The sequence below is a fragment of the Nerophis ophidion genome, linkage group LG21, assembly GCF_033978795.1.
Source record: "Nerophis ophidion isolate RoL-2023_Sa linkage group LG21, RoL_Noph_v1.0, whole genome shotgun sequence".
In the NCBI taxonomy this organism is placed as follows: domain Eukaryota; kingdom Metazoa; phylum Chordata; class Actinopteri; order Syngnathiformes; family Syngnathidae; genus Nerophis; species Nerophis ophidion.
The window spans coordinates 28,943,094-28,958,093 of record NC_084631.1 but is presented as its reverse complement, the minus strand read 5'-3'; the positions used below and the strand labels follow the sequence as shown (position 1 = coordinate 28,958,093).

Here is a 15,000-nt window from a genome sequence, read left to right as displayed (position 1 = left end):
GCTTCAGGCCAAGTTCACTGTCAGCCTGCAAAATGTGCGCGCACGCTAGCGCCAAACGCGCACGGCGCGCGCTCCTCCCGATGGTTGAAGACGACCTCGTTTACGCGCCCCCAATGTTTGCATATTCCCCCTCTCTCTCTCTCTCTATTAGCATCACGTTGATGTTGTTTAATGGTTCTGTTTGGAGGAGGGGGGGAGGGGGGGCGGCATTGCGTCTCAACGGGCCGCCTCTGATGAGCGCGGGATCGGCGAGGAGACGTCGGGGTCAAAAGTTGAGGCGCGTCGCCGTCATCTGTTCGCCCGCAGTCTCATAATGGCGATCTTGACTCGCGCGCACAAAAGAGCGCATCGCTCAGGACTACATATGTTGCGCGTGCACTCCAGGTGAACCCACGCATGCTCCGTCACCCCCACCCACACACACACCCACCCAACAAGATTGAGTGGCTGGCGTTTTATTATCGCGCTTGATTGGTGAATTTCCTTTGAATAAATTGCATTTGCATGGCGAGGATTGATACCCTCGACCCGGTCACCGCGTGACGGGAAGACCCACGAAGACCCCCCCCCCCCCCCCCTCCACACCCCCAATGGCACCCCTTAAAAAACATTTAGCCCCTCTCGTCCTGTGCCGGCTTGAATAGGAGGACGCCTTTAGCGGCAACAGAAAGTGCGCAGATGTTTTACCCTTTTGTGGCGCACAAAGACCGATTCGAAAGACATCGTTTTGTCCCGTGATTTAGTTTGATAAATACCGCACACACATGTCATTAATGGAGATGTGAATCTGACAAAACGTTGACAATAAAGGTGCTCCAAAATTCGATTAAAATCGGACTTGCTCGTCTTGTTTATTTCGATTCCAAATGGAGCTATTTTTTATATATACCTTATTTACTTACCTCATTTCTAACCTGGTTTGAAAAGGTTTTATATCTTTTTGTGCCAAATCAAATGTTACTATATAGAATCGATCTGAATTGAGAATCAACTCTGAATCCTATCTTCGCTCAAAAAAATCGAAATTTGATCGTGTGTTTCTGTGAGATTCACATCCCGAAAAAAAAAATCTTTAAAGTGTGTCTTGATCTTTTAATCGGTTCCAATCCGATTCATGGGGTGACGAGTGATTCTCAATTCGAATCGATTGTCAATTCAACACCCGATTCATATGGATTCTTGAGACAACACCATTTTCGATTCAAACTGATTCTTGAGACACCATTCTTGATTCAAAACGATTCTCGATTCAAACTGATTATTGAAACAACATTCCTGATTCAAAACAATACTTGATTCAAACTGATTCTTGAGATACCATTCTTAATTGTAAACTATTCTCAATTCAAGCTGATTCTTGAGACAACACCATTCTGAATTCAAAACAATTCTCGATTCAAACTGATTATTGAGACAACACCAGTCTCGATTCAAAATGATTCTCGATTCAAACTGATTCTTGAGACACCATTCTTGATTCAAAGCGATTCTTGATTCAAACTGGTTCTTGAGACACCGTTCTCAATTCAAATCGATTCTCTATTCAAACTGATTCTTGATACACCATTCCTGATTCAAAACAATTCTTGATTCAAACTGATTCTTGAGACACCATTCTTGATTTGAAAAAATTCTCAATTCAAACTGATTCTTGAGACACCATTCTTGATTCGAAGCGATTCTTGATTCAAACTGATTCTTGAGACACCGTTCTCAATTCAAAACGATTCTCGATTCAAACTGATTCTTGAAACACCATTCCTGATTCAAAACGATTCTTGATTCGAACTGATTCTTTAGACACCATTCTAGTTTCGAAACGATTCTTGATTCAAACTAATTCTTGAAACACCATTCCTGATTCAAAACGACACCTGATTCAAACTGATTCTTGAGACACCATTCTTATTTCAAAAAGATTCTCGATTCAAACTGATTCTTGAGACAACACCAGTCTTGATTCAAAATGATTCTAAATTCAAACTGATTCCTGAGACACCATTCTTGATTTAAAACAATTCTCGATTCAAACTGATTCTTGAGACACCATTCTCGATTCAAAAGGATTCTCGATTCAAACTGATTCTTGAGACGCTATTTTTGATTCAAAACAAATCTCGATTCAAAATGGTTCTTGAGACACCGTTCTCAATTCAAATCGATTCTCTATTCAAACTGATTCTTGAAACACCATTCCTGATTCAAAACGATTCTTGATTCAAACTGATTCTTGAGACACCATTCTTGATTTGAAAAAATTCTCAATTCAAACTGATTCTTGAAACACCATTCCTGATTCAAAACGATTCTTGATTCAAACTGATTCTTTAGACACCATTCTAGTTTCAAAACGATTCTTGATTCAAACTAATTCTTGAAACACCATTCCTGATTCAAAACGACACCTGATTCAAACTGATTCTTGAGACACCATTCTTATTTCAAAAAGATTCTCGATTCAAACTGATTCTTGAGACAACACCAGTCTTGATTCAAAATGATTCTAAATTCAAACTGATTCCTGAGACACCATTCTTGATTCAAAACAATTCTCGATTCAAACTGATTCTTGAGACACCATTCTCGATTCAAAAGGATTCTCGATTCAAACTGATTCTTGAGACGCTATTTTTGATTCAAAACAAATCTCGATTCAAACTGATTCTTGAGACACCATTCTCGATTCAAAACAGACCATTCTTGAATGTAAACAATTTTCGATTCAAACTGATTCTTGAGACAACACCAGTCTTCATTCAAAAAGATTCTTGATTCAAACTGATTCTTGAGACAACACCATTTTTGATTCAAAACGATTCTCGATTCAAACTGCTTCTCGACTCAATACAATTTTGTTTCAACACTATCCTCAATTCAAACCAATTCTCAATTCAACACGATTCTTAATCAAAACCATTTCTCAACCTAAAACGATTCTCGATTCAAACCAATTATCCTGTAGATATGATCATAAAACCTGTTTAAAATAACTTACAACATATTTTATTTGGGCTGCGATACAAACTAAAAACTTTATTTTTAACGCATCGATTCGGATCCGATTTAGAAATGTAAATAATCGGAATCCCGATATGGATTTGAATGGATATTTTCTGCGCTCCCCTGTTCGACAAAAAACTTAATATTCTATGAAATTGTACAGCAAAATTAAATAACATAATACAGGTGTGTCCAAAGTGTGACCCGGGGGACATTTGTGGCCCGCAGCTCCAGTTTTGTTGGCCAAAAATAAAAAAAAACAGTAAAAAAGTAAGCAAAAAGATATAATGTAACGAGAGAAGGCTACAATTTTGATATTAATAAATAATAAAACACAAACAATAAAAAACACACACATTCTCTTGTCTTTTAATATGTGTGTTTTTTTTAGTATTTCTTTTTTGTAAAATAATTAAAAAAATATATATATATATATATGAGAAGAAAGTCTGGGCTTCTCTGCTTAGGCTGCTGCCCCACGACCCAACCTCGGATAAGCGGAAGAAAATGTATGAAAATATGTATGTATGTATATATATATATATATATATATATATATATATATATATATATATATATATATATATACATATATATATGTATGGGTATATATATATATATATATATACCCATACATATATGTATGTATGTATATACGTTTATACACATGTATGTATGTATATATGTATATGTATATATATACATACATATATGAATGTATATGTATATGTATATATATATATATGTAAAATAAATAAGAAAATAACACATGTTGTCTGCAATGAGGTGGCGACTTATCCAGGGTGTATGCCGCCTTCCGCCCGATTGCAGCTGAGCTAGGCACCGGCGCCCCCCGCAACCCCGAAGGGAATAAGCGGTAGGAAATGGATGGATGGAAAACATGCTGTCAGTCACAGCATAGGAGGTTTGCTGCGATTTATTGATGAAGCATTCATTTATATTCTGTTGCTTTAATTAATCATTTGAGTGTCACTAATAGAAATAACAACAATTACAATCCGGACCGCTTTAAAAAGGTCGATTTGGTCGCTGCAATAGAACGTTGATGTGTTGTTGGTGTGTGGCCACCGTAGACAAACCGTTATCTAATTTGTATTCAAAGTATGAGTATCGTGTTGATGATGTGCATTTATTAGACAAAAATAATCACGCAGAAAATCAATCAACAATTTACTTTCTCAATTGAGGCTATAAGATGACTTTACTAAAACAATCCATACATGCATCAAGTGAGGTATTTTATTTAATATTCATAAAATAAAAAGACACTTTTTACTTCACAAAATACAATTTATTTTCGCACTAAAAAAACAATAATTTTCCAGATGACACAATTTCGTTGCATCAAACATTTTATTTTTTCCTGAGTGTTTTTTTCCCCCTCCCACACATAACACCACTTAATATTTCATAGTCCACGTGTTTCCGTAAAGACGTGACGCACGTGTATCAGAATCCTTGGCACACACACCTTGTCTGCAGAAGCACATTCATTATGATCATGCACAGACAAGGGACCTTGTGTGCGGAGACACCTGCGATCGGTCACGATCTCTGCAGCACTTCCCTCATAATCCAAATGTACAGTAAACTGTCAGTGCACCTGATGGATGTGACCTCGCACCGATCCACGCAACGCGCATGCCTCGTTTGGTCTTCAGCCGCTTTGTTGTTGTTGTTGTTGGATGAAGAGGCAACAAGGTGCGTTCAAGTGCGCTGGTTAATTGGGATGTTTAATGAGCCCCGAGACGTGCACCTTGCAGGCCTCGCTTCAACTGATTTGTCTTTGAAGTGCATGAGGGAAAGTGACATTAAGGCCTGTGTTTGAACAAACCTTTTATTCTAAAGGATACACACCAGCAATTATTTTCCTGCTTTGCATGTGGTCAAAATATGTTTTTACCTGCAGTGGAAATGTTTGCAAAATGTAACACGATTTATTTCCAGAATGTGCAACATAAAAAAAACTCACTTTTTACGCTTTTGCCTGACTCTTGTAGGATCTGGTCGTATTTTAAAAGCGTTCCTCACATTTGTCTTTATTATGAAAGCTTTTTTTTTGACACTGATTTCATGTAACAGAATTTTTTTTGCGTTTGAATTTTGTGAACCGAATCAAAGCGAGAGGGACAAGCAGTAGACAATGGATGGAAATGATGCTGACAATTGCATTGAAAACAAAAACAGGTGCTTTAAAATTCACAGTATAAACATTCATTGTGGAAAAAAAAATCAGTGTAAAAAACATTGTTTTTAATAATCAATGCAAAACATTATGTAAAAATCAATGCAAAACATTATGTAAAAAAACAAGTGTATAATGTTTTTTAAAAAATCACTGTAAAAAATAAAGTATATAAAAATCAAGTGTAAAATATTCAGTGTAAAAATAAAGTGTATGAAAATTCGGGGTAAAAATATTCAGTGTATAAAAAACATTGTTTTTAAAATCAATGTAAAACAAATCTGTATAAAAACAGTGCATAGTTAAGTTAAGTTAAAGAGTTAAAGTACCAATGATTGTCACACACATGCTGAAATTTGTCCTCTGCATTTGATCCATCCCCTTGATCACCCCCTGAGAGGTGAGGGGAGCAGTGGGCAGCAGCGGTGCCGCGCCCGGGAAACATTTATGGTGATTTAACCCCCAATTCCAACCCATGGTAATAATTCAGTGTAAAAAACAAAGTTTTGAAAAAGGGGAAAATATTCAGCGAATAAAAAATATGTGTAAAAAAATAAGTGTATACAAATTCAGGGTAAAAATATTCAGTGTAAAAAAAAATATAGTGCAGTGTGGGAAATTTAGGCTAAAAAAAATCAGCGTTTTAAAAATCAGTGTAAAAAATAAAGTGTTTATAATTAAGTGTAAAACTATTCAGTGTATAAAAAAATCAATGTAAAAAATTAAGTGTATATAAATCCACGGTAAAAATATTCGGTGTAAAAAAAATCAAGTGTATAAAAAAATCAGTGTGGAAAATTCAGGGTAAAAAAAAATCAGTGTAAAAAATAAAATGTTTATAATTAAGTGTACAACTATTCAGTGTCTAAAAAAATCTACGTAAAAAAATAAAAGTGTATAAAAATCCAGGGTAAAAATATTCAGTGTAAAAAAATAAAGTGTATAAAAAAAATCAGTGTGGGAAATTCAGGAAAAAAAATCAGTGTTTTAAAAACAGTGTAAAAAAAGTGTTTATAATTAAGTGTAGAAAAATTCAGTGTAGAAAAAAATCTATGTAAAAAAATAAAGTGTATAAAAATTCAGGGTAAAAATATTCAGTGTAAAAAAATAAAGTGTAAGAAAAAAATCAGTGTGAAAAAATTCAGGCTAAAAAAATCAGTGTTTTAAAAATCTGTGTAAAAAATAAAGTGTTTATAATTAAGTGTAAAACTATTCAGTGTATGAAAAAAATTATAAAAAACTCAGGGTAAATATATTCAGTCTAAAAAAAATAAAGTGTATGAAAAAATCAGTGTGGAACAATTCAGGCTAAAAAAAATCAGTGTAAAAAATTATGTATGAACAAATCAGTGTATAATAATTCAGTGTAAAAACTCAGTGTGAAAAATTCTGTATAAAAAAATAAATGTATAATAGGTTAGTGTAAAAAGATTTCAGTGCATAAAACGTCAGTGTAAAAAAATACAGTGTATAAATAAAAAACGGTGTATAATAATTTAGAAAATAATCAGTGTATAAAAGTGCATCGGGGCGACAGTGATTTTTTTTTACACTGAACACGGAATCTTTTTCCCAAATAAATGATCAACATAATTTGAATGTAAAAAAAAAAAAAAAAAATCAGTTCACCAAATTCAAAGGCCAAAAAAGTCAGTTGTATAAATTCAGTGTCTGCATGCAATAAAGAGACAAACGCGTCCACAGTTGGCCAGAAGTCCAAGTCCGGGGTGAAGCCCGGGTCAGCGCGTCTCCCAGATATGAAAATGTCGGCCCTCTCGGAGAAGGGGGCACGCCTCGTTGTTTAACAAAGACTGTCAATGGGCAAGATTAATCAGAAACAAAATGGAAACTGTGTCACTTTGGGGTCAGGCAGAAGTTATCTGTGTTTGGGGGAGTGAAGACAGAGAAGAGGAGAGAGGGGGAGCGTGGAAAAGGACAAAAAAAAAAACCCAGCAGGGATGAGGAGAAGCTGTGGAATATGCCTCAACTTTCTTGTTTGTGCACGCAGGACTTGTTGACACCGTGAAGGACGAGATCTTCTCCAACATGGACGACGTGCGAGGGATGATGGCTGCAGGCAAGCGACAAGGTCAGACCCTTTATTTCTGCAGCGAGAACAAACGGACATGAATACAATCGAGAATCGGTTATTTTTTGCCTCCTCATTTGAATATTGCAGCGCTTGGTTGTTGCGTTGAGACTTTCTTGATGACACATGTGTGTGTGTGCGTGTGTGTGTGTGTGTTGCTTGCACGCGCAAACATTCTTTGTTGGCGTGGGGAATTGGACATGCAACACTCTGATGAAAGGAGAATATTAGGAAATGTAGAAAAAAATATGTTTTTTTTATACAGAGTGAAGGAAAGAGCTATAGTGCAAGGTCAGCATTATTCTTACATCCATCCATCCATTTTTTTATACCGTTTGTCCCTTTCAGGGTGTGGACAAAAAGGTTGATTTGCCACAGTTTGCCACATTTTCTCTAATATTTGGGAATATATCTTCCCTTTAGTTTCTAGGTTTCTCAGTTTTCCTCGTCCTCATCCATTTTTCTGCAGCTTGTCCCTTCTTCCCCCCCTATCAAAGTTTAAACAACAACAACAACAACAAAAAAAACAAAACAAACCATATATATAAATGTCCACTGCAGGAGACATTAGTTTTTGTTCTTTTCCCCCCTATGAAAGTTACATGTTGAAAATAAATAAATCCATCCATCCATTTTTTACAGCTTGTCCCTTTCAGGGTGTGGACGAAAAGGTTGTTTTTACACAGTTTTCCACATTTTCTCTCATATTTGGGAATATATATATATATATTTTTTTAGGTTTCTCAGTTTTTCTCGTCCGTTTATCCATTTTCTACCGCTAATCCCTTCTCCCTCCTATCAAAGTTACACGTTTAAACAAAGAACAACAAAAAACAAACAAACAAACAAGCAACAAAAAAAAAAATTCTAATAATAATTAAAAAAAATAAATGACAAAAAATTATATATATATATATATATATATGTCCACTGAAGTAGACATTAGTTTTTGTACTTCTTACCCCCTATCAAAGTTACATGTTAAAAAAAATAAAAAAAATCCATCCATACATTTTCCTACCCCTTGTCCCTTCTTTTCCCTCCTATCAAAGTTAAATGTTACGTTAAAAAAAAAAAAACATCCAAAAACTCATCCATCCATTTCCTACCGCTTGTCCTTTTCGGTGTGTGGATGAACAGGTTGTTTTAACACAGTTTGCCACATTTTCTCTCATATTTGGGAATAGATGTATTATATATATATATATTTTGGGAGATTTCTCAGTTTTCCTCGTCCATTCATCCATTTCGTACCCCTTGTGTCTCCTTTCCCCCCTATCAAAGTTACATGTTTAAAAACTAAATACAAAAAATTAATACATGTAAATATATACATATATATAAATGTCCACTGCAGTAGACATGAGTTTTTGTTCTTCTTCCCCCCTATCAAAGTTACATGTTAAAAAAAAATAAAAATACATATATATATATAAATGTCCACTGCAGTAAACATTAGTTTTTGTTCTTTTCCCCCCTATCAAAGTTACACATAAAAAAAATTAAAAAAAATTAATCCATCCATTTCCTACCGCTTGTCCCTATCGGGATGTGAACAAAAAGATTGTTTTAACAGTTTTCCACATTTTATCTCATATTTTGGAATATATATTAATTTTTTTTTGATTTCTCAGTTTTCCTCGTCCGTTCATCCATTTCCTACCTCTTCTCCCCCTTTAAAAACTACATGTTTAAAAAAATAATAATAAAAATAAATACATATATATACATGTCCACTGCAGAAGACATTAGTTGTTGCTCTTTTCCCCCTATGAAAGTCACATAAAAAAAAAAAAAAAGTCCATCCATCCATTTACTACTGCTTGTCCCTGGACAAAACGTTTGATTTGACACACTTTTCCACATTTTCTCTCATATTTGGGAATACATATTTCATTTTTTTGAGGTTTCTCAGTTTCCTCGTCCGTTCATCCATTTCCTACCTCTTCTACCTCCTTTAAAAACTACATGTTAAAAAAAAAAAATAAATACAAATAAATACATGGATATAAATGCCCCCCCCCCCCCCCCCCCATGAAAGTCACATAAAAAAAAAAGTCCATCCATCCATTTACTACCGCTTGTTCCTGTCGGGGTGTGGACAAAACGTTTGCTTTGACACACTTTTCCACATTTTCTCTCATATTTGGATATATATATTCAATTTTTTTTTTAGATTTCTCAGTTTTCCTCGTCCGTTCATCAATTTCCTACCTCTTCTTCCCCCTTTAAAAACTACATGTTTAAAAAATAAACAAACACATAGATATAAACGTCCACTGCAGTAGACATTAGTTTTGTTTCCCCCCTATGAAAGTCACATAAAAAAATAAATAAAAAAGTCCATCCATCCATTTATTACCGCTTGTACCTTTGATTTGACACACTTCTCCACATTTTCTCTCATATTTGGGAATACACATTCAATTTTTTTGAGGTTTCTCAGTTTTCCTCGTCCTTCCATCCATTTACTACCGCTTGTCCCTTTTCGGGGTGTGGGCAAAACATTTGATTCGACACACTTCTCTCATATTTGGGAATACATGTTCAAATTTGTTTTGAGGTTTTTCAGTTTCTCTCTTACTTCCATCCATTTCCTACTGCTTGTCCCTTCCGAGGTGTGGACAAAACGGTGGATTTGACCCAGTTTGTCACATTTCCTCTCATATTTGGGAATATATATTCAAGTTTTCTTTAGGTTTCGCTCGTGATTTGTTTTCACGTCCTACTTGTGCGCATTAGCCCCGCCCTGCGCACAAGTTTGCGTCCGCGCAGTGAACAAGTCTTTCGGTTTTTAAATTTTTCATTTTTTTTCCATTTTTATTGTTTATTTTCTATTTGCGCGTCCATAATGAGATTTGACCAAGACAACAGCGGCCAGGTTCCGCCGGGTGCCGGTGCCAGCCTTTTCCATTGGTCCCTGTTTACGCGATGCCCACGGGAGGCGCGCTGATTGGTGGGCGCGCTCACGTGACCGCGCAACTTTGTACATTTGACAGCGAGTAGGAGGGTTCTGTGGAGATCAGAAAAACGACAGCGCGATAAAAATTAGTATTGTTGCACTTCCCCAAATTAATGACCATGAGTTCCTACTTGATCAACTCCAACTACATCGAGCCGTCCTTCCCTCCGTGCGACGAGTACCAACAGGGCGGGTACGCCGTCCCCAACCCGGGGGACTACTACGAGCGGCCGAAAGACGCGGGCTTCCCCCACCACGACGAGGCGTCCTACCCGCGCTCCAACTACGCGGAACCGGGCTACGACTACGCCGACGTCCCCGCCGCCGGCCTGGATGACTTCGGCGAGCACGGAGCCTCCGCCGCGCAGCCGCAGCAGAGCCTGCACGTAGCGCGCCTGGGATCCACCCCGGACGCCGCCAAGGACTGCAGCCTGGCCGGCGAGGTGTACCCCGGCGTGGCGAAGGGCAAAGAACCGGTGGTCTACCCCTGGATGAAGAAGGTCCACGTCAACTCCGGTGAGTCGCGTCCGGGGAAAGGAACCTTGCAGGCGTGCACGGGAGTGATTTTTTTTTTTTTTTTTTTTTTTTTTTTGTGTGTGGCTGCGATTTACGAGGAGGGAGCAGCGGGGTCGGTAATTAAGGACCCTCGTAAATTTTATTGCCTGTCGGGGCTTTGTCGCGTCTTAACCCCGACTGGAGCGCAGCCAAGCCCCGCTGTTTGCTCGACGCGTAAAAGCCGGAGCCACCACGCAAGGTGCTTTTTATTGTTATTTTTCAACCATTTTCTTAACATCTCTGCACCCCCCCCCCCCCCTCCTTAACAACCCCCCCCCCCCCCTCCCCCAACCCCCACCCCCACCCGTCAGTCAATGCCAGCTACACCGGGGGAGTGCCCAAGAGGTCCCGCACTGCCTACACCCGCCAGCAGGCTCTGGAGCTGGAGAAGGAGTTCCACTTCAACCGCTACCTGACGCGGCGCCGGCGCGTGGAAATCGCCCACACCATGTGCCTGTCCGAGCGCCAGGTGAAGATCTGGTTCCAGAACCGCCGGATGAAGTGGAAGAAGGAGCACAAGCTCCCCAACACCAAGATCCGCTCCAGCTCGGCCTCTGCTTCCACGCAGCAGCAGCAGATGAAAGCGGGCCAGCAGCTTGTGCCCACGCCGTGCTCCGTGGGTCTATAGTGCACCTTTTACCCCCCCCCCCCCACCCACACTCAACCCAGACTGAGATGGCAAAGAACACAGGCGGATTTCAAACGGACCGAGTCAATATTTTGATGTTATCTGCCGCCCACAATTCCACTCCCCGCTCGTCTCGCCTTCAGCTTGTTGTTATTGTTATTATTATAATATTGTTATTATTATTACCAATGAAGGATTACGCACATGGATCAAAAAAAGGTAGCATTAGAAATATTTTGTTCTATTTTCCCCCCCCCACGGAGGTTTATAATATACTTGAAATTTATGATTTTTTTTTTTTTGTATAGTAGTCAGTCACATAGCGCGCGCGCGCGTGTGTGTGTGTGAGTGTGTGTGTGTGTGTGTGTTGGATGTTTCGTGCAGGTGACACGGCCCCCATGCCGTAATGTACATAAAGACACGTGATCCACGAAGGCACAATAAGGAAAACAAAGCATTTACACTCCCTGTAGTTGTTTGTCGTGCGCGTCTTTCTCGGCCGTGGACTCGTGCTCGTGCGTCCTGCCTTCCTTCTTCTTGTCGTCTCCCCCCCCCCCCCCACACCCAAAAACTGTGAACGCTCCGTGTGTGTTCGTGTCGTGTCCTAGTGAGCCCCCCACTCCCACCCCAGTGCTGTGTCGTGTAGACTGAATATGTCCCTGTGAAATAAACGTGTACTTCACTTCTGCAAGGCTGGACGTGGATTTTGAATATTTTTGGCACCTGGCGTGCGCAACGAACCGTGCATAAAAGTACATTTTTGAAGAAAAAAAAAAATACTATAGTAATTTTTATAAATTCAAACAAATACTCACTGCGATTTCTTATAATTTAGGGAAATTAATTAAGATTGGATGCAAAAATGCAAAAATGATGCAAAAATATTTCTTACTGCAAACTGTATATTTTTCAATCTTGGTCATGTAGTCCGGTATGGAACTAATTTCTTTCTGATATATTCCCTTTTGTTACTTTCACATAAAAAAACAAAAAGTCTCTTCGTCAATGTCACAAATTACAGGGTAAAAACATCCTTCCTGTGCATAACGCAGATGATATTTGTCAGAGTGGGCGTAAAAACAGTCCTATTATGCAGGGCACATTTTTGTTTGCTCTATTTTTTGTCACATTTTGGAAAAAAAAAGATGATTTTTTTCGTGCAAAACACAAACACCCACTGGAGTAGACATTTTTTGGGGGGTCTATTTATTTTGTCACACTTACAAATTTAAGGTAAAAAAATTGTAGAGTCGTGCAAAAACAGAAATGGACATTTGTCACCGTGACAAATTCCAAGGAGGTAGGAAAAACATAAATGTCCACTGCAGTAGACATTAGTTTTTATTCTTTTCCCCTCTATCAAAATTATATATATATAAAAAAGAAATATATATATATATATATATATATATATATATTTATATATATATATATATATATATATATATATATATATATATATATATATATATTCACTGCAGTTATTTTTGCCTCTATCAAAGTGACATATTTAAGAATAAAAAAAATATCAAAATAGAAAAAAACTATATATATATATATATATATATATATATATATATATATATATATATATATATATATTGTAACAACAAATAATCTTTTTGAGCAGAGTTACACATTTAAAGTAAAAATAGATATATATATTAAAACATATATATATATACCTTATGTATACCTTATATATATATATATATATTTATACCCTGTTATGTGTAATACAAATTATTTTTTGTCCTTTGCCCCTCTATGAAAGTTACATATATAAAAAAAAACAACAACAACAATATTACTTCAATGCAAAACACTGTAGGGGATATTTGTTTTGAGGCTAATCCTTTTTACCACAGTTACACATAAAAAAAAACAAAAAAAAAACATATACCCTGGCATGCAAAGCACAAATGTCCACGGCAAAGGACGCTGCAGGCTCTCAAGAGGAAATAGAAAAATAATTCATTTTTGAACCCATAAATGTCAGCCATATTTTTGGTCCATTCCCTTTTTTCAGAGTTACACATACATAGAGCCCACCCCACTAGTGTCCACTGAAGTGGACAATAGTTTTTGTTCTATTCACTTCTGTCAGAGTTACACATTTAAAAAAATCCCCCTGTCATGCAAAATGTCCACTGCTGTGGACATTTGTTAACATTTCAGAAACAATGTACCCCTATTATGCAGAACACATGCGTCCACTGCAGTGGACATTTGCTATTCCCTTAAGCCAGGGACACATTTGAAAGAAAACAACACCATATATCCCTCCACCTCCACTGTAAAGGACGCTGCAGGTCCTCACTGGAAGATGTCTTTTCTCTGGCGACACCTTCACAACCCAAATGGTCAAACAGGTCCCTCCTGGCCTTGGATTGTTTTCCCCGGCCATGACGAGGCGACCCGGGCCCCTCTGAGTGCACCAGAGTGTGAGTGTTGCTCCCTACCTGCTACATCCAAACAATGACGGGTTCAAGCAGGGGACACGCCGCACTCGGACCAATCAGCAGTCGGCGGCCCTTCTGGCGACCCCTGACCTCTCGACACATACAACGTTCAGACCATACATCAGCGCCGAGACCCCCGAGAGTCTTTTCTTCTGCCGGCACGTTGACCCCGGGACGAGCAAAAAAAAAAAAAAAGAGCGCATTTGAAGGTGTGAACGTGAATTCAAAAGGCTGGGAATTAAAATTCCTCCTTAAATTAATGCAGAACTCACCTTTCTCATCACAACTATGCTCGGCCTCTTACAAGCCGGCGTCCACTGCGGTGGACGTTTGCCTTTGACATTCCAGAAGTTCTCAGCGGCTCCTCGCACTGCAGAAGACGGCGCCGAGCGTGAGTGACGGCCATTTTGGCGCAGAGTCCGCGAAGAAGCTCCATCACAATTTTCAAGTCATTTGCCAAGCGAGGTCACTTCCAATGTGCTGAAATTTTAATTTGCTCATTGGTGTGGCTCGTTGAATAATGAATGCCCTGCGGGGTTAGAAATAGACGAGGAGAATGTGCCTTATTTTCATTTGACGGGATCCTCTTCGGGGCGCCAGTCGCTGTCTTCTGCTCCTCGCTGACCCGTCATGGCTTGTAAGTACTTTTGTGTGTTTGTGCAGTGACTTTTACACAAACTTAACCTTTGTGGCAGTTCAGATCTTGCATTAGTTGTTAGGAAGCAACATTTAGTTGAAAAAAAACCCTAAAATTTAAGCTATTGACAACTAGCGTCCACTGGAGTGGACATTTGTGTTTGGCACAACAGGGCTAGTTATTTTTCTGAAATGTGTAACTCTGGTAAAAGAAATGTAGACCAAAAACACATTTTTAAATTGCAAAACATAAACATTTTTTTAATTTGTAACTCTGACAAATTAAAGTGTCCACTGGAGTGGACGTTTGTGTTTTGCACAGCAGGTTATTTACATTTCTGAAATGTGTTACTCTGACAAAAAAAAAAAAGTAGACCAAAAACACATTTGTATATTGCAAAACAACACACTTTTTAGTTTGTAACTCTGACAAATTAAAGTGTCCACTGGAGTGGACGTTTG

The 15,000-nt window shown here is 38.2% G+C and overlaps 2 protein-coding genes across 2 annotated transcripts in view; both read left to right on the top strand.

The window, feature by feature from the left end:
- hoxa3a (homeobox A3a) overlaps positions 1-15,000 on the top strand; it is an 84,324-nt gene that overhangs the window by 28,954 nt on the left and 40,370 nt on the right. Inside the window, exon 2 of the mRNA XM_061882443.1 lies at positions 7,215-7,295. The gene's annotated coding sequence lies outside the window, so the exon portion shown is untranslated. The remainder of the gene's footprint in view (positions 1-7,214; positions 7,296-15,000) is intronic.
- Positions 9,376-12,126, top strand: hoxa4a (homeobox A4a). The gene is made up of 2 exons (XM_061882450.1): positions 9,376-10,773; positions 11,124-12,126. Exons 1-2 carry the CDS (start codon positions 10,371-10,373, stop codon positions 11,438-11,440), a joined length of 720 nt encoding a protein of 239 aa, XP_061738434.1. The 5' UTR covers positions 9,376-10,370; the 3' UTR covers positions 11,441-12,126.

Coding starts and splice junctions, on each gene's coding strand:
- hoxa4a (XM_061882450.1), top strand. CDS start 10,371: ATGACCATGAGTTCCTACTTGATCAACTCCAACTACATCGAGCCGTCC. Junction 10,774..11,123: donor GAAGGTCCACGTCAACTCCG/GTGAGTCGCGTC, acceptor CCCACCCGTCAG/TCAATGCCAGCTACACCGGG.